Genomic DNA, 19729 nt, shown 5'->3' on the forward strand with positions numbered 1-19729 from the left:
AGAATGTGTGCCTATCCATTCATTATGTACATTCTTTAATAATGTTCTCTGTATTGCAGGGAATGAGTTTGGCCATCCAGAGTGGCTGGATTTCCCCAGAGAGGGGAACAATCAGAGTTACCACTATGCCCGGCGGCAGTTTAACCTACTGGACACGGATCACCTCCGTTACAGTCAGCTCTACGCCTTTGACCGGGACATGAACCGCACCGAGGACAAGTACGGCTGGCTGGCTGCCCCACCTGTAAGGACAGAGCACGCTTACTACATACACACTCACACACATGCATGTGCTGCGCGGTATGTGCACGCACGCACCCACACACTTGTGACAAAATGACATAAAAATATAACGGCATGGCTCCTTATCACTGCCAATGTCTCTACCTTTTGTCCATAACTGCTTTAGCTCATATAACATTGTTTTTTGCTCATAACTCGATTCTCAGGCCACCATCAATACACACCTTCACCTTTTTTTTTTTTGTCCTCCTATTTCCAAATTGAGGAGTAGTTCTCAGACAGGTGGAGATAAATGCACCATAAAGAGGGTTCATTTTGGAAATGTCTTGTATCTCTGGCTGCTGTCAAGGTGAACAGTAATGGATTTCACTCTCATACTGCAGCTCTTCTCTTTGCCTGCAATTGAAGCCTATGGGAAAAAATGATGTAGCACGGTGTTTTTCTCTTGAGGGGCTGGTAGCAAAGTAATGGGATAATGCAAATGGAGAGTGTTTGGCTAAATTGACAGGGATTAGAAGTGAGTCTGTGTAATTGATTCAAAAATACCCTCCCTCGCATCCCCACGATTCAGTCCTCAGATTAGAGCTACTTCACCTTGCTGCGTTACACTCTGACCTATTTCTCCCCACCAGCCAGACGGATGCAGCGGAGGGGGAAATGTATCAGAGAGCATAATTAGAGCCATGTCTGGTTCACAGGGATAATTTCTGCATATTGGTCTATCAATCAGAAGTGTGCGCTGACTTTATGAAGCCTTTAACACCCTTTACAACTGGGTGAAACAGAGCTTTAGAGGTAAGGCAAAGGGAAAGCAGAGCCTGGCTGGCTGTTTTCTCTGCTCTCTTTTGGGGGGAACGGTGGGGAATGCTGGTCCCTAAGGAGGCTACTGGCAGGAAATATGCATACATTTGGCACCAATACTGACCTGTAACATATTGGGTGCTCTTATTCTTGGCTGTTTCTATGTTTTGTTTTGTTTTTATGTGAAGCCATGCAGTAGATGGGTGCGCTTCAATGTGCACTTAAGACATCATCTGAGAATGTTCTTTCTCTGATCTATCGCCTCAGATTATGCGTGGAATGGTTTTTATTATTATTACATTATGGCATTTTGAGGGTTGTCATTTCAGCGAAGTTTCATAATGTGTAAAGATCTGGGCAGCTGGGTGGAAGTAGGGAGTAAGTCTCCATTATTCCTTCAACAAGCCCCTATGACAGCAAGCATTCACCCTGCTGAAGTGTCCATGAGCAAGACACTGCATCGGGGCTGTAATTAAGACCACCTTAGTCGAATCCAAGTCACTTCCAAGACCAGGACCAAAGCAGGTTGAGACCAAGTCAAAACAAAGACCAGAGCAAAGATCAAAATGGGCAATAAACGCAACATGTCCCTCCAAGTGTAGAAATAATGCTTCAGAGTTTCTTAAAGGATAAAGCTGGTGTTTTTTAATGCATTGCTTACCATCAACAAATCCTATGAAAATAACAAAATCAGCAATGATTTTGTTTTGCCAACAAATCTTGTCCATGTAGCCGGTGCCAAATGAAGCCATGTCCCAGCAGCCATAGAACTCCATTGTATTAAAAAAACGATTAAAAACACGTCAAAGAGCCATGCCGTTGCTCTGGGCAACATATTTCATCATCACGATGCACCGGGCCGGCCGACTTTTTCCTCAAACAACTTAATAAGCTGTTCGCAAACGACTGTAAACACGTTTGCGATCTCAGGAAAGTAGTTCCGTAGCACAGAAAATAGTCCCCGGCATAATGAAGAATTTGTTCCCATTTGAATTTGATTTGGTAATAACTACAACAGTCTGACTTTTCGTGGTAACAGTTAAAATTTTAAATTGAAACTATGTCTTTGTGAGCTGTATTTCAAGGTTTTTAGCTGACAATTGGAGCCAATTACTTCTGGGTTGACGGCTAAAAACGGTACGTGGGAAGTCAGAAAGTAATGGGAGTAGAGCAAACACATTGTTGATTTTGTTATTTTCATAGGATTTGTTGACGGTAAGCAATGCATTAAAAAACACCGGCCTTATCCTTTAAAGATCAACACAGATGTAGATCTATCCAAACCCTTCCGATCCTAATCCTCTATCCAACTAATTCATGCCAAGGATTTTGACTGATTAATGCATAGAAGCTTGAGGGACATTTAAATGTTTAGAAAATAAACAAGGGTAGACCAGGTGGAGAGAAGCGTATCTTTGAACATTTTTAGACAGGTGGGAAAAAGTTGAGTCACCATCTAATAGTGGCTGTGACCAAGACAAGTCCGAGTCAAAATAGGCATGAGACGAAGTTCAAGACGTCAGAAAAGTGGCCTCGAGACCAGACTCAAGTACTACAGATCTGCACCGAATCCCTCTCAGTTCCAGGCGGTTCTGTAGCTGACCCTGCCCTCCGACCTCCATGTGGAAGGAGGCGGGTGAAAGGAAAAATTTCTCATTCGGGGATCGATACAACATCACAAAAAGCCTATGTAGAACATTACTCGCAGAAAACGCCAATAGCTGCTCAGAGATCCTTAAAATCAGAAGCGTCTGAATCCTCTGTACAGCGTATCAGTGACATTGCCAAGGTAATATTGCTAAGTGAGGAGATTCTATAATTTGGTTCAATATTTCCCCTAGGTGGGAGTGTCCAAGGGCGTTTTGTAGAATTAAGAGGATACGGAAACATGCAAGGACTTTGCTTAAAAGTGCGATGTGCGCCCGCCTCTTTGAAGATGTGCAGCAGTGAGCTTCAAAGGGCCAAACTCTGGACATGAACTGAAGCCCCTGTTAGTGCACACATCTCGGGGTCTCCCACTGCAATTTACTGTAAACAGAGCCAATGTACACTATAAACAGAGACAATCTACACTGGCGAGAAGACCATGGCCTCCAGAGTGCTCTTCGCTCTGTTTATGTTTATACCAGCGTTTCTTAACTGGAAGGTCGCAACCTAAAACTACCTGGTCGGACCATTACAACAGACTAGGGGGCAGCATAAGATACTTTTATTGATTGGTGACAACACTTAAACCAACTTGAACTGTAATAATAATGGCACTAAATCTCAAACATTCACATTTTTGTTATCGCTGGAAAGATAAACTTAAATTCCATTTCAGTCATATGAGCATTGAGGTCATTGGAGGTCTTGGACTTTATCCTTGCTTATTTTCACCCATAATTGGCCAACACTGTTGTTTCTGGACATGATACTGTGATACTGCAGGCAGAGCAGGTTGTCATACCCGATATGAAACTAGAAGGGATGGCACGATATATCGAAATTCAATATATCGCAATACAAAAATGTGACAATATATCGTGGGCCAGAAAAATTAATCGCAATATTAGCTACATTTTATTCTGCTGTAGTAATCATAAATGAGTTAGCTTGCCCGTCACTATTTCACAAGCTCTCCATCCAAATTATATTATTTTGCACTTTATTACATTTTTAAGTTGTTTACATTCTAGCGAGTCAGTGCCATTGCTAGAAAGATTTGTGGCTCAGAAATAAGCATAATTCTGCACAGTCATAATTACTTTTATTTATTACATCGTATTGTGGTTGTATCGAATCGTGAACCCCATATCGCGTATCGAATCATATCGTGAGATAAGACTTTATAAGTGTATCGTCCCATCCCTAGAAACTAGTAGACTCTAGTTTCATATTGGTATAAGAGCACCATGTGGTCACATAGTAGGGAGATATTCTACTGGGTTTGCATGTGAAAAAGACAATTATTGAAATAATTATTTTGATTTATTTTTAAAATGTAATTTCTGCAAATCATATAACAGATTCAGAATAATTTGATCAGAATAATTTTCTGATAAAGACCAACTTGGTTGACAGATTGCAATTGACAATTTATTTCTAAGTAAGAACATGCATTTATATGCACATTGGGTCACGACTTCATGGATGAGGTTATATTTGTTTTCCAATGCAAAACCAGATACACCCAGCCAGAAGAGCTTGGCATCACCCCAAATTTGAAAACACTCTGGAAGTCTCATGTAGAAATAGACTTGGTAAAGGACTCAAGACTGTCAGCTCATTCCTTAGCCTCTATCCTCTCTGCCTGTCCAATTGCAAGGGTGCTTATCTCCGCGTTCAGCCGTGAATATTCTGCCCTGAAATTGGCTGGGGGAACAAGGCACTAAAAATAGGGGGTTGGGTGACATTGATAATCTCTGCTAATGACACGTTAACAGTAGCTCGCTCCACAGGAGAGTGGCGGCTTTATCATGTGCAGCTGTCTAAAGCTGACATTGTGTGCCTCGCGCTACCCTGGGCACCTGCTTTCTGCTGATGAGTGCCACCTGAAATTTGATGTGGGAATGGGTTACTCAGTCTATTTGGAAATGTGTAGCCCACTGATATAATGCGCTCCGATGTAACTCTCTAAATGCCTGATGAGAAAGGTAATGATTATTCATAAAGAAATGTTTAGTTAACTTTTTTCTCCCCTCCCCCCCTCTAGGCCTATATCACCACCAAGCATGAAGAGGACAAGGTCATTGTGTTTGAGAGGGGGAATGTGCTCTTTATCTTCAACTTCCATCCCACTAAGAGCTTCCAGGACTACAGAGTTGCTGTAGAGCCGACAGGAAAGTATCCTTTTACCTCTCATCTGTCACTTTTGTTTCAAATCTTCACACATTTGCTTTCCTCTGTCAATCCTTTCTCTAATACAATAACATGACTAATCTTTCAAGCTTGACATAATCGGCAAGTAAGGCTATTTCAGCTCAAACAATAAATGTCTGTGTTTAAAAAAGGGGGAAGTGAGACAGAAACAGATAGGCAGGAATAGGATAGGACCTGTGTACACACTCTTTAACTTTAAGAGTATTTAAACTTTTTTAAAGTCGATTTTAATGCTACAACAGTATGGATTATTTTAAGTGAAAGCTAATTTCATAGATTACAATAGAGGGACAGGACTAATTTGCTCACCATCAATAAGATGTGTGGAGATAAGCTGCAACAAAGCTAGATTATATTATTAGATCATTTTTACAAAGTCATGTGGTCACACATATGAAGTATATCGTCCAGCAACTCCACCTAAACCCTCAGTTTAGAAATCTTCCCATTCTTTACTAAATCTTCATGGCCGGATTTGAAGTGGAACTCTGGCCCGTGAATTTCTTGCGGCATTTTAGGGGAAAAACATAATCACCTCTGAGAAGATGCATGGTTATGGGCTCGGAAGTGGATCCAGAGATCTAAAGGCTGTGTCAGACTTGTTTAAAGTAAATGTGACTCGTAATGACCCGCAATTTTAATGGCCATGTTTTCTCCGCGGCTAATACTTTGTGATATAATTTTAGCAGTCATTGTTGAGGCGAATATGAGTCAGTTGTTTATAGTGGTGTTGTGATGCTATTAGAGAGAAATAATAGCAGAGCCCAGTGATTCAGAAAGTGCTCTCTTTAGCGGCATTGGCTGTCTGTCTTCCCTGAGAGCAGCACAGAGGAATTTAATGAGTCCCACAGTTGTGATTACAGCAGGCTTAATGATTAGGGATGTGAAGGGGGACAGAAAGCTGACAGATTTGTATTTATTATAACGGACATCACTCTCTTCTGGGGCTCACTATAGCTCATGCCAACAGATAGTTTCCTGGATGGATAAGAGGCTGTATTGCTTCTTCAGCTCTGACTTAAATTATGTGATGGTGAGTTGAAATCACACAGTTTGTTAGTTTTGTCTGGTTGCCAGTGGTTCAGATCATTACACATGAGCAATTCAGTAGCAAATGATTATGATTTGATTGGCTGACAACAGTTGTTCCCTCAATTTCCACATTATCTTTGTTGTATTTAGATAGTTAGCTTGTGGCTTGTCGCAACTGATAATGTAATTACTGCTTGATAATGTAATAACCTGTCAGTGTCATAAAATGTTTTTCTAAATGAGTCTAAAATGTAATAAAGCCTGATGTAATACTTTATATGAACAAGTAGCTATTACATTATGAGTGGGTGTAATGTTTTTATTATTACAATATCAGTCTCATGATGTTATTACATTATCCGGCGACATTTCCAAACCATTTCAAGGGACTTCTCATTCCATTGTGACAGGTTTACATTACATTACATTATCCGGCAGTTATTATATTATCAGTTGCTACACAGCTGTTTACTTTATAACTTTACAGCTTCATAGTGACTGGGAAGTATTTATTACAGTAGATAAAAAAATAATGCAAAAACAACATTTCTAATCTCTGTTACGATTGTTACCAGCCATTAATTTAAAAAATACATGTTATTAGATGTGGATAGTATGATAAAACAATAATCATGTTTATTTTATGACTTAAAAAAACAACAACAAAAGTGACTCCTAATCTCTTAATATCATGCATTAATTGTAAACTTATTTGATGTGCACTAATTGTAGCTTATGCCTTGGGTTTTCAGCTCTGCCTTGATGGGGTGAAAACTTGGGCACAGCACTAATAGCCTTGCTGCACAGTGTCTCTAACACCGTTTTTGAGGGTTTATTTTCATTTAGATGGCACCGCGTCTTTTCCTCCTGGTGCTTCTTTTGATGTTTAAGGAGAGGCCTCAGACATTGGTGGGAGGGAGGGAGGAGGGGGGGTAGAGAGGAAATGCAAATAAATGTGAGGGCAAAGCTCTGGCTGTCATTATACAGAGAAGCAGTAAACACATACAGGCAAATGTGCTGTGTGTGTGTGTGAGGAAGGTAAATGCGGCGTGCGCATGAGGAGATGCAGATCCTCCGATGGGAATGTGTGCAGAGGATCCAATTAGGGGAGAAGACAGATGAAAGTGCCACTCAGAGGCAGAGGAGGTAAACAAGACAAGCTCAAAGAGTCCAAAAGTGCTTTTTCATTACACTCAGCTGTCATATACTTAAACTTTCTCATACCTGTATGAGGGTCAGGCGTGTCACAGCGGAGCTCCACATCACTATTGTATCTAGAAATGATAACGGGGTGTGACTGAGCGTGCTGTGCACCTCTGAAAATGGATCCAATACGGACTGTCTGGCTACCCTCATTGCCTTTGGCAGCGTGGCGAGCATATTATTTTATGCCTTTAGAAGGTTTGTCACCTACATGTAGCGACTGAATATTAACTTTTCATAGTCGGTTCTCCTCGCCAGCCAATTACACCGGTAAGCAACCTTTGGCTGCGCTCTGTCACCTCACGGACCAGAAATATGAGTCCATGTTGGTGGTACCCTGTAAAAATCGGTGGTTCTTCAGATGGTTCCTCCTCTGTGTGCTATAGTAAACATTTATGCTCATTTTTCATACTAAATCAAAAAAGTAAACAGAAACGTTTTTGCCCAGTTGCACGAGTGTTTGAAAAAAATTTCAGTCGTTAAAGTTTCAGTGTCTTACCTTGCTTGGTTATACATTGAAACTAATAAGAAACAATTGACAGTATATAATGCCAAAAAGAGTCCACTGTTGGCACTGTACAATAACACAACTGTAGTGCTTACAGCTTAAGAACTGCTATAGCTCAAAGTCTGCTGTCTTAACTTTCCCATAAATAAATAACAACACAACTGCAATAAAGTCATCATCCCACAGTGCCAATCCTTGAGTGAGTGTTTGCCCTCTTCATTTTTTTTAGATGAGCTGGGGGTTTTTTTTTTTGTTTTTTTGTTTTGTTGTTTGCTTCTCTTTGTCCTCTCTTGGATGTTGTTGTTTTTTCTCTCACAAGGAACAGGAGAGAAAGTGAAGAGAAGCACCTCGCCAAAAATGTTAGCCATTAAAATGCAGTCAACGTCAGCTTTTCGACAGGCACTCAAACCATCAGTGTTTTTTTATTATTTTCTCTCTGACTCTCGGTGGACACATTCTTCAGGCAGTGGGCTTTATCTGGCTGGTTAGAGTATTTGAAATCCCAGTTGGATCCCGTCATGAAAGCTGTACCTGTCAGGGCAGATGGGTCTTTGATTTACACTGTGCCAATAGGCGGTTGAGATTGTGTCAGGTCATCATTCTCCTTTTCTATCTGAGGCGTTACTTGAATGCTATTTGGAATAATTCAGCTGTATGTGCAGTGACACTAACTAACCAGAATTAGAATGAAATTCACGCTGAGATGCATAGGGGCAAATCATTTATCATGTGATATCATCTAGACTGCACCACATAAAGTTACTGAACAGAGGAAGACATGCGTGTTATTTTGTTTTTCCACATCTCTCTGTAAGATACACCAAGATGGATTGTATATGCAGCGTTGCATTACCTTCCGCTGCGTGGGATCCCATTAGGCTGAAACTCCATCAGATATCTCTTCAACAAACACCCTCATCAATCCAAAGACATAATCCGTGATTCCAAACTCTTTCTGCTGCGTTCACATTGCGCAGACAAATACAGCAGCTTTCTTGTTTCAGGCAGTACGTTTGACCACAGGCAGTGAGTTCCAGGATGTGTAGCATTTCAGCTTTCTGAAGTAACAGTATATTTCTTGTAGAAATGGATAGCTGTGAACTTTTATTTCACGCATAACGTTAAAAACAAAGGTCAGTGCAGAGCCTGTCCAAATTCGTAGCAACAAAGCCAAGCAATGGAGAATGACCCATGGACTATGTAAAACAGAGGTGCGCTGAAGGATATTAAACAGTGTGCATGTTCTTTATGAGAAGCAATGCATATCCTTATGTTATTTGAGATTAATAGTAATTTAGTGTCTTGTTTTTGGGCAGTGTAGATGAGATTCTGCTGGTGGCCTACAGCTGTCTCTGATGTCTCTCTGCAACAGAATTTGTTCTCTGCCGTTTCACCCTGCTGTAACTTGTGCAGACGGAGCAGAAAGCACAGAAAAGTCGACTCCGAACAAGGCGAGATGTTTAGAATGTTTACAAGGCCGTGCCACATTCTTCAGATGTGCACACACATCTCCCTCACTTCTCGTTCACCCACGCAGGGGTGCTATTACTTTCATAAAGTGAGAAAAAAGACAGCCTGATGGAGAGACTAAGTGGTGGCTTGGTCTGCAATCATGGTCATGGCCAGATTGTTTTCAGGTCATCAATGGCTCTAATCACCAAGTTTTGGACTGCCTTCTTTTCTTTCAGCTCATTGGGCAAAATTGATTGTGTTCTTAAATCTTCCCCTTTATTCACAAAGGCTGTATTGATTACAATACTTTACAGCCGAACTGCAGGCTGTTGTTCCAGGCGTCTGTAGCCACTAACAAAGACGTAATCGCTCAAAGCTTCCAACTACCAATTTGTGCTGGTTCTCGCTTCCTTACAGACAAGTTTGCCGGGGAACTATGAATTACTGCAACTATACTCCATTTCCAGTGCGTCCTAGTCCACAGACACACATACAGACAGACACACATTCTGTACACATGCAATCCACAAAATGTACACATGCAATCCACAAAATTGGATATGCACAACAAGTGGCGTGAAGGAGATTTGCGATGAGTGTTACTGGCACTCCAAATCAGATCGGACAGGTGTTATTATAAAGGAAGCATAACAATTTTTATAGCCAAACCTCCACAAACATATCCCATGCACCATTAGAATTAGTTAATATGTACATTTCTTTATAGTGTCTGTATTAGGTGGCTTAAAATTTGAAACAGCATAGATTCTCAGTTTCCCTGCATGCATTATAACCCCTGAGAGAATATTTCCATTTTCCTCTTTGATAGTTATTGTAAAACCTCCGTAACAAAATGAGTTTGTTCTGTCAATAAAACACCATAGCAAAAAGAGGAGAGCAAAGGAGGCGTGGAGGAGGGGGATCTTCCTCCTCAGCAGAAACAATGCACAGAGCAGCGCTTCTTTTTAATCATCACTATCAAAGCAGACAAGCAGGCAGCAAAAGCGGAATTTTCCCAGCTCTGGGGCAGAGTGAGGCAGCGTTTGAGGATCACACTCAAACCTCAGACTATAGCCTATGGGGAGATGAGGCGATTATTCACCCAGCCAATTAGGGGTCTGCTTGCATGTCTGCTCCTCTCTCCTGGTTGTTTGTTACCACTCATCACTGCTTGAGCCCTGAGAGACGGAAGTAAATAATGCACCGCACAGATGTTTATGGGTATTTACATTTGACATGCACATCAAGGTACACATGTAGGCTACCACGCTTTTTTTTTTTTTGACTGGCACCAAGGAAGGCATTTGGAAGGCTAAACATGCCTGGAGAGCAGTTTTCAGTCGGGAATATATATTTATGTACACTTTTGTCAAAGTGCGTTTTCATGCTTTTTAAATGTGGCTTTTTAAACGTCTTAAATGTTTCCATTGATGTATTAATAATGGGCTACTGATTTAGACATCCATCCTTTTTTTTTGTCAGACAAAAGAGACGGGGATCTTACTGATGTTAAGCCATTTAAGAAAGGGAGGAATGGTTGTCTAAAAGCCTGCCTGGATATTATTTCTTAAAACAAACTTTGGAGGCTCTTTGCCAGCAATTTAGATTTCAGATTAGACAGCGTGTATTACACCCGTCTGAAGGGCGTAATACACCTTATCATAGATTTGATCTTGTTCTTTCATAAAAGGTGAAAACATGCTAAAGCCCTCTCTGGTACACATGGCATGATTTACATATTATATCTCATACAATGTCTTATCTTTCCATCTCATAGTTCCTTATCGAGAAGAAATAGTATGAAAGATGAAACTAGTATGGAAATTTCCAGTTTTCAAGCCATCAGTCAGCTCCTCCACGTCTAAGCATCAGCTCTTCCTTGTTCAAAAGCACAGCAGAGGGATTGTGTGAAAGGAGTGAAGAAAAAGTAACTCCAAGAAGCCTACCGTTACAGCCCCCCGCAACCCACACACACACACACACACACACACACAACACACACAACACACACAACACACACCTTTTCTATACGACCGAAGGCAATTACATTTTGAATATTTAACGGAGTCAGTGTAGCAAAGAAACAGATTGCATGTATTATTTGTTTTGAGTCGTTTGGATCCCTTTTTTTGATAAAATACATTATTTATGAAATGAATTAGATAAATTAGACTGGCAGGCTGCACGGTTGAGCCGTGGCTGAATCACTTTACTGTTTATGTTAATATTGGACAGCATTCTCTCTGTCAATTAAGGCTCAGCACCGTCACTTTGGAGTGCAGCAAGGGGGGGGGGATGAATGCCGAAATGGATGCGAGGATTTCATTGAATATAAACCAGCTGTGCCAGTGCCAAACCGAGTCTGCACACCGAAAGCACTGCTGATAAAAGCTTCTCTTCTTGTGCTTCTTATGTCTTAGATGTTATAATCTAGTTTCCCCACTGCCATTGCTCCTTAACCTCCATCTTCATCAGATACAAAATCAAGCTGGATTCGGATCAGGCTCAGTATGGGGGTCACGGACGGCTGGACCACGGCACCGAGTTCTTCACAGAAGCTCAGCCCTACAATGGTCGCTCCAACTCCATGCAGGTAAATATTTTCAACATCACACTTTCTACTCATTAACGGTCATATTTGGATATAGAGGCCAGCAAGTCCTGAATATGAGCTATACTGTAATTACCAGTCTCAAGACCACTTTTTGGACATCTTGGACTTGTCTCGGTCTTGTGCTTGTTTTGACTCGGACTTATCTTGGTCTCGGTCACTATTGGATATTATTGACTCCATTTTTTTCCGCCTATCTAAAAATTGTCGAAGATGCATTTTTTTTCTATCTGATCCACCTTTGTTTACTTCCTCCCCAGCATTACAAACAATTTAGGGGGTTGTACATGGGGTGTATAGCATGTAATGATCCTCAAACTTCTATATATTGATTAGAAAAATTCCTATGCATTAATTATTTGGATGTGGAAAGTTTTAGTACAGAGCTCGTGCAGATAGATCTACAACTCTATTGATTCTTAAGAAACTCATTAAGCATTTTTTTTTTTTCTTTTGGAAAGACATGTACACTGTTTATTGCCTGCTTAGGTCTTGGTGTTGAATAGGACTCGATTTGCTCTAGTCACCCGGTCTTGACTTGAACTTGACTGGATGGTCTTGGAATTGACTTGGACTCGACTAAGGTGGTCTTGACTACAGCCGCCACGCTCCCAGCAGTTAGGGAATATCATGAAATAGCTGTCGCTGTAGTCATATTTTCTGTCCTTATTATGATTTCACAGCTCAGTTCATTGAGCCAAGAATGGAGTTCACAGTGAGACAATCTTTCAGGCCACTCTGATGAAGTGTTGTCATGAATGGGGGGCTGCAAGTGCTGGCATGAAGCCACCCGCTCCCTGGTCCGGGCCTCTCAGCTTAACCACTGCTCCATAATTTATTGTCTGTCTCATTAATATGATTAGCTTTTAATGCAGCGTCAAGAATTTGATCAAATATGGGTGCATTCAAAAAGGCTAGTTCTGTCTATCAGGGGGATGGCATCCATTGTTTGCGGTTTCTCCACAGAGCATAGGGCTGTGTTTGTGAATATAATATTTGGCGGCTACGTTTTACTCTGCTCAGGCTGGCTGTTATCCTGGAGTCATTGAGAGTTAGGTGAATCTGATATCTACAGCACTTTCAGATTCTCCAGCAAACAATGTGCATTATTCATGGTGTTAGAACTTACCTTTTCATGTGTATGCCTCTTAAACTTGCACGGCTTCACTGAGGGGAGAAAAATATCTGGGAGAATGAAACCATTGGGCTTCCATCATGGAGATTGCTTAAGGCTAATAGCATGAAATAGGTCGGTCCTTGAAATATAGAAAGAAACATTGATATGCATTTTAAGTGGAGTGCTCCAGGATCTTCCTCATGTTTGCCTCCTTTTTTTTCATCGTGTAATTTTTTTCTTGATGAAAATGCCAAAAGGCAATAAGATGTTTATGAATAAGGTCAGGGATGAATTAGTAAGGATCAGCATAGATAACCAGGCACTCCAACTGAAATTCGGTTGATTGCATGTGTTAGATCTTATGTTAATGAATCCAATTAATGTATGAGGACAGTGATATGTGTAAAGTGGTCCGCAGAGTCACAATCTCCTACCGTATTTCTCCAGTTTATTCTGTGAAATAATAAATATCTTAAGGCGATATGCTTTAGCTGCTTCAGTTAGTAGCGGAATTGACACAGCACTTGATGAGGTGTTTGTTTATCTGAACTCAACTTGAACTTCCTCGGATCAATACTGAAAGTGTTGCAGTTAATGGAAAGAGGATACCTCTCCATATTCAGAGTTAGAATCAGTACTTTAATGCGTCAAAAACTGCTATTAAAAGCATCAATTCAGCATTATTTAAGATTCTGTCTACCCGGGTTAAAAAGCCTCTTCCTCTTCCATCCAGACAGTGATTCTCCTCCGTATTAGCTCAGGTTTCATCAGTTAAGGACTGAAATTCCACATTCTCTTAAATCTTCTTCTCACTCTTTTATTAATTCAAACACCACTACTTCACCCGCGTCCCTCTCGGCCAAAATATGAAGTTTAGTTAACAAGTCATCTGCTAATGTTGGCACCATCAGGGATTCACAGGGAATGAAAGGGAGTGAGAGGGATGGAGCCGACAGGGAGGGAGGGAGGGAGGAAGAGGAGGGTGGGGGATCTACCACTCAGCACATATCTCTTTTTTGGGCTCCCTCGCAGAGATTGCACAGTGAGGCTGTAGTCTTGCACGAAGCTGCCTCCCCCTCTCCCCCCCCTCCTCCCGCCTACCTGGATATGACAAGAATAATCAGACAAGAGCCTCTGTGGGGGCTGCGGAAAAGTGCCCACTCCATCCATGTTTTATTTAACAACTGTTGCTTTCAAAGTCACCGCAATCTTCTTCTTTTTCTCCTGTCTTTTTAATGGGTCCGTCAGTGCTCCTACTTCCTCGTTATTGAGTGGTAATAAACTCTCATATCCTCTAAGAAAGCATCAATTGCCAGATTGAGAATGCACTTAATGGGACAAATCCAGCCAAACCTGGTGGCACGTACCGTGTAACCGTGACGACCCAGGTCCGAATCCGGCTTGGGACCCTTGTCACATGTCATGCCCCTCTTTCTCCCCTTGTCTTTCCAGTCTCTCTGGGTTTTTTTTAGATTACTATTTCAGTCATCTTAAAAAAAAAAAAAAAACCAGAGCCTGGTAGACCTGCCACAGATGGCAAACACAGATTCTCCAGAGTATGAAGGGAAATGCTGCATTATAGTCAGCAACACAGAAAATTGAAAATACTATTTCAGTTTCTGTAATAATATTTTTGTTATCAATGAAAAAATAGGTATTAGTAGTCATATTAGCACCTCTTCCAAATATCAAATTGAAGTTGAATTATCCAAAAACGATATCCCACCCTCATCCCCAGATTTCTCTTCATCATTTTTAGTCGGCATCCTCTCGTATTAAGCCAAATTGGATGAAAAATGGCAGAAAAGTTTATTTTCTGTTCTTACTACTTTGATTTTTATGGAGCAAAATAATTACAAGAACATTGAACATCACAGCTATTTGGTGATCCTGATCATTCACAGGCAAAACAGTTGAGTTACCCAGATTTTGTAGGAAAGAGAGGATGCATTCACAAATTTTGGGGCTCTGACAAAAAACCGTACAGTATTATGCCTCCAATCGAGTAAAGAGTAAACTAATAATATTGCATTTGAAATGAGTAATAAGTGATGAATACTGTGCTACCTTTTTGAGTAAAAGAGCCCAACACTGATCATAATAAAGCACATTATCATCTTGAAGAAAAACCCAGTGACAGATCTTCAAGTTTTGGTTTATTTTCCTATCGATTCTCCTTATCTAGCAAAACCCTAATCACAAAGAGAATTTCTTTTGCATTTTATTTTTCATAAATGAGAGTAATTTTGTGGTTTTTGAGCAGTTGAAATATGCTACAGCCATTAAGCCCTGTGCATGCTGCTACAATGATATATCAAGTTAAGGAATACTTTCTGTGTTATACATAATAAATGCTGGTTATTTTACACATGCCGTGCTAAAACAAATACTTTGCTTTTATGAACATTCAGATTTTTGTGTTAAATCAGTGCAATAAAATGTGGGCTGTATATTATTTTCCACCTTACATAATTTCTGAGTAATTTGAATTATTAATAGGTTTTTTTTTTTCTTTTTGAATTGTTAATAGGAAGTATTAATATCAAGTAATATCAAGTTACTGGTTGCCCAGTTCTCACTAATCAATAATTCCATTATTACTAGTCACTATAGAGTACTAATCAGTAGTATTTAGGTAAGCACTATTCTCGATTTGAAATGAAAGAATCAACTTTTTCTTACTAATCAGTAATATACATTTCAGAGACCAGTGTGTATTAAAGTACTAATAAGAATATTCATTAGTGACTAAAGATAGTGGAAATGGACAGGGAGAATTTCAACAGTAACTAGTAAACTGATAATACTTTTAGTCCCTAATAGTAAATGACTGCAAAGTAAAACTGAAAAGTGACTTTCAGCCAATTAATGCATACTAGTGCTTATTAAATAGTTATGAGTACAAATTTATTAGTAAAAGGGGGAACAGTTACTAGTTACTATTTGATAAGTACAAGTGTCTGTTTGAACAAACTCTTTCTAACAAGTTTCAAATAGTAATAGAATTTGTTGCTAATGACTATAAAATCAGCGCTTGGGTTCATTTTATTTTACCTCTAGTTATATGAAGAGAGTGAATGTTTGAACAGCTTGCCATACAGCTGAATTGAAAAGATGAAAATGCACTCTGCTCCATGCAAATAAAAAAATGATTATCTCGCCAACATGTTGCGGCTAAACCTTCATCAGACTGAACTGACAGCTTGCCATACTCAGCAGGGCGTTTCATGAGAATCTCTCGTATCAAGAACTAGTGCACTGCCATTGAAGGTTTACATTTTATTCATTTAACAGAACAAAAACTTTATTAATGTACTAAAACATAATTCCCCAAATTATGTAAAAACAATTTGGTGCATTTTAGGTTAATCGATTGTTATTTGTGGCATTTGTTGACGTTTTGTTTGGGTTTATTGGAGCGCCATGATGTCAACAAAATAAAGTCAAGCAATGCTGATGAATAATAAGCTGCTTCAAAAACCTTTTGATAAACTTTGCATGCATAAAAGGGGCCGTGTCCTTTTGACAGTTTCACAAAAAGAAATTAAGTTGAAGTGAGGAAGAAAAAGAAAGCGAGGGAAACGTAGCAGCGCAGTGGCAAATGATCAAAAGAGCTATATTTCCATCGTAAACATCTGAGGCTCGCTGCTGAACTGTGAACTAATGGAGTAAAACTATGAGCGGACGTGGACGACTTGATTCAAACTTCGTTGTTCACGCATACAGATACAAAATACTTGCACATGCACATATGAAAGACTCACACAAGCACGCATACTACTAAATAGTAGTATAGTATTTCTGAAACACTTGCACATACTGTACATCTTGTATCTGTGTGTGCGTGTGTGTGTGTGTGTGTGTGTGTGTGTGGCAGAACACATCACCCTGCCCTCCTCTTTTCATATCCTCCTCTTTATAATGCCTTCCGGATTAACTGAGACACATATGTGAGATATTTGTGAAACATTTGTGAAACACACACACACACACATATCACACACATATAATATGTGTGTGTGTGTGTGTGTGTGTGTGTGTGCGAGTATCCCATATACTGTATGCTGTGTGAACTATGTGATTTCATATGTATGTGTGGATAACAAAGTTGGAAGTAAGTCTTATCATAAGTCTTCTCATATAAAATAGTAGCGTACTTATTGCTTATTGGAATTTGTTCCATCTACTTTGTTTTTGCATGCACACTGTAGTATTTTACTGTCCTCATTACCAAAGTACTATTTTAAAGTTCATTTTTCATTATTCTTAAAATGTAAAGCTTACTAGAAACCTAAGACATTTTACTGTTAGCACAGACACATTTTAATTTTTTTTTCTCATATCTACTTATTTTACAGTGCTGTTGTAACAGGTTACCATGAGCTATTCAGTCGACTATGGGTGATATGTGAAGTGAAACAACTTACAATCAAGTGAATTATTTAGTTCATAAGTATGGTAAGCTTTGGTAAATTACATCAGTTGTTCTCAACCTGGGAGTCGCAAGATAAGTTTTGGGGGTTGCGAGATCATTTATGGGATAAGAAAAAAAACATATTTCTATCACACAAATTCTTCTTTTCTTGTGAAATGCTGAATAGTTTTCAGCCTCTAGGCCTTCTCTGATATCAAATGAAAGGGAAAATCACTCTCTGGTTGGACATGGTCTTTGAGAACCACTGCATGACTCCAGTCCTTAATTGAGGCTTCAGTCAGTTAACCAGCCCAGGCCTGTTTGAGTTGTTGGACAGACGGATCCGAAGTCTTGGCCTACAGTACAGCGTGCATTCGCAGAACTGCTTAGATAGACTTGATACTTGTTAAGTAAGCAATGGAGCCAAACAGATGCATGTCTGGAGACTGAGAGCCCACAGCTAGCCGGGCAGTGCGCTCTCACCAGCAGCTGGGGTCAGGAGACAGAAATCCAGTGGAAAGAATCTCCTTCATGATATATTCCTGTGAAGCACCTCATGAAACCTTTATCAGTGCGTTTGAACATTGATCAGATTGAGTAATAGCCTCAAGGCTGGACTCTGCTCTTGAAGTGACTAGAAAACCCAAATTCTCAAACAACGTAGAGATAGTGATACCAGCCGATACAAGAATGTCCGTAAGACACAAGAAGTGGGAAAAAACTACTTGGCAAACTTTTTTGGCTTCCCAAACAAACAGCTTTGCTTCCTCATCTCTTTTTTTGGGGGGGAGCTTTTAAGACGCATTGAACAGAGAGTCTGATTTGCAAAGGTTCAATCATAACTTGTTAACTTGGATCTCATTGTGGCCTATGGGTGTCTGCTGGTGAGCTAGTAAACTCCTACTCTAAATGACTCATCGGAAACCAGTAGAGGCTTTATTGGGCAAACGCAGAGAAATCACAGCAAAAAAAAAAAAAAAAAAAAAACAGCCAGATGCTTGAAGACCAGGGTTGCCTGTCTCACACCATTTTCACAAATAATCTGGCATCAGAATTTGTGTTACACCGAGTAAAATTGTGTCCAATATTATGTCTGGGGTGTGGAGTCACGCTGTGGGATCGTATATATGTCCAATGGAGAGAATGAATTTGCCGAACTGCCTGAACGAAATGTAACGTAATGGAAAATCTTTGATCCTTTTCAAACGCTGCTTAGCCCCGCTCGTAGGTGCGAGTGGGTGTCTGGCCTCGCATGAATGTAGCGCGTACGTATGTATCTTTTGTTGCCGCGTCTCGTTAATTAGAATGTCTGCCGCTGATTGCTTTGCTAACAGTTGGGACTATCTGCCGCTCTTTGTTCGCAGATTGATTTAGAATTTGTCACTATTGCTATCCATTTGGTGGAAATAAAAGCTGTTGACATATTCCAGGTTAGGCACAGTGGTAGCTTTTGTCTAAACAGGTGCAATGATTCATTCTGCCGCTCCGTCTCTCTGTGGTGCTGCTGCATGGAGACTCTCCCACTGTGACTGTTTAATTAGTCACCAATGTCTGTGTCAGTGTTTCAGCGCCGGGCTGCTCGACTCCCTCGGTGACAAACTGTTGCCAAAGAAACACATCCACAGTAAGCACAGATACACGGATGCCGAGGGGCGGCTTGAAGAGTTCAGGGGGTGATTGAATTGTTTACAGCTCTGCTCTCTTTTTCAGTTTTCTGTTGGGAAATATAGTATCATTTATGTCTGCTTGGCTTTTCCTTTGGCATAAATCTGAAATGAGTAATGGTACACAGTGGCTCCTTGCCTCCAAACTATTGAGTGCACTGTGAATATAAAAAGGATTGATCAAAGACTTTATCAGACACATAGCACCAAACTAACACCGTCACTAAAAATTCTTTGTACTGTATATGAGGAATCTGACATCTCCAGACTGCAGAATTTCCTTGATTTTCTTCTTTCTGTTGCTTTTGTTAAGATTCTTCTTCTTGTTCTTCTGCTTCTTCTTCTGCTGCTGCTTCTTCCTCTTCTGCTTCTTCTTCTTCATCTTCTTCTTCCCTAAAACGATCTGTACCTCAGAGACCGTAAGTCCTAGAGCAATCAAATTTGGTAAATGGGTATCAAATCTCCCCACTACAGACAACAAAAATTACACCAATTGGCCAGATGGTGGTGCTATAACAAACAACTTTACGTTTTGGCCAATAACTCCTCAACTGAAAGGTCCAGAATGCCCCCCCCCCCCCCCCCCCTTAGATTCCTTGGTTCAAGAGGAATCCATTGCACATGCACATTTACATTTCCACCATGATAGCTTTTCCGCCATTTTGAATTTTATGCAAAACCCATTTTTCCCGCAAACTTGATCCAATCTCAGTGACATTTTTTCCACAGCATATATGGACTTCCTAGATTACAGCTCTTACCCAGAGTTTTGAAAATATTTGGGATGGGAAATTTTACACACAGCATATTTCAACTGCCCACA

General features: G+C 40.3%; 1 protein-coding gene across 1 annotated transcript in view; it reads left to right on the top strand.

Moving 5' to 3' along the window:
- The window catches only part of LOC139931264 (1,4-alpha-glucan-branching enzyme), a 71652-nt gene that overhangs the window by 48845 nt on the left and 3078 nt on the right, over nucleotides 1-19729 (top strand). The window contains exons 13-15 of the mRNA XM_071924727.2: nucleotides 60-244; nucleotides 4739-4869; nucleotides 11576-11693. Coding sequence (XP_071780828.2) covers nucleotides 60-244; nucleotides 4739-4869; nucleotides 11576-11693 — 434 coding nt within the window. The remainder of the gene's footprint in view (nucleotides 1-59; nucleotides 245-4738; nucleotides 4870-11575; nucleotides 11694-19729) is intronic.

This window comes from Centroberyx gerrardi, chromosome 6 (genome assembly GCF_048128805.1).
Source record: "Centroberyx gerrardi isolate f3 chromosome 6, fCenGer3.hap1.cur.20231027, whole genome shotgun sequence".
Taxonomy (NCBI): domain Eukaryota; kingdom Metazoa; phylum Chordata; class Actinopteri; order Beryciformes; family Berycidae; genus Centroberyx; species Centroberyx gerrardi.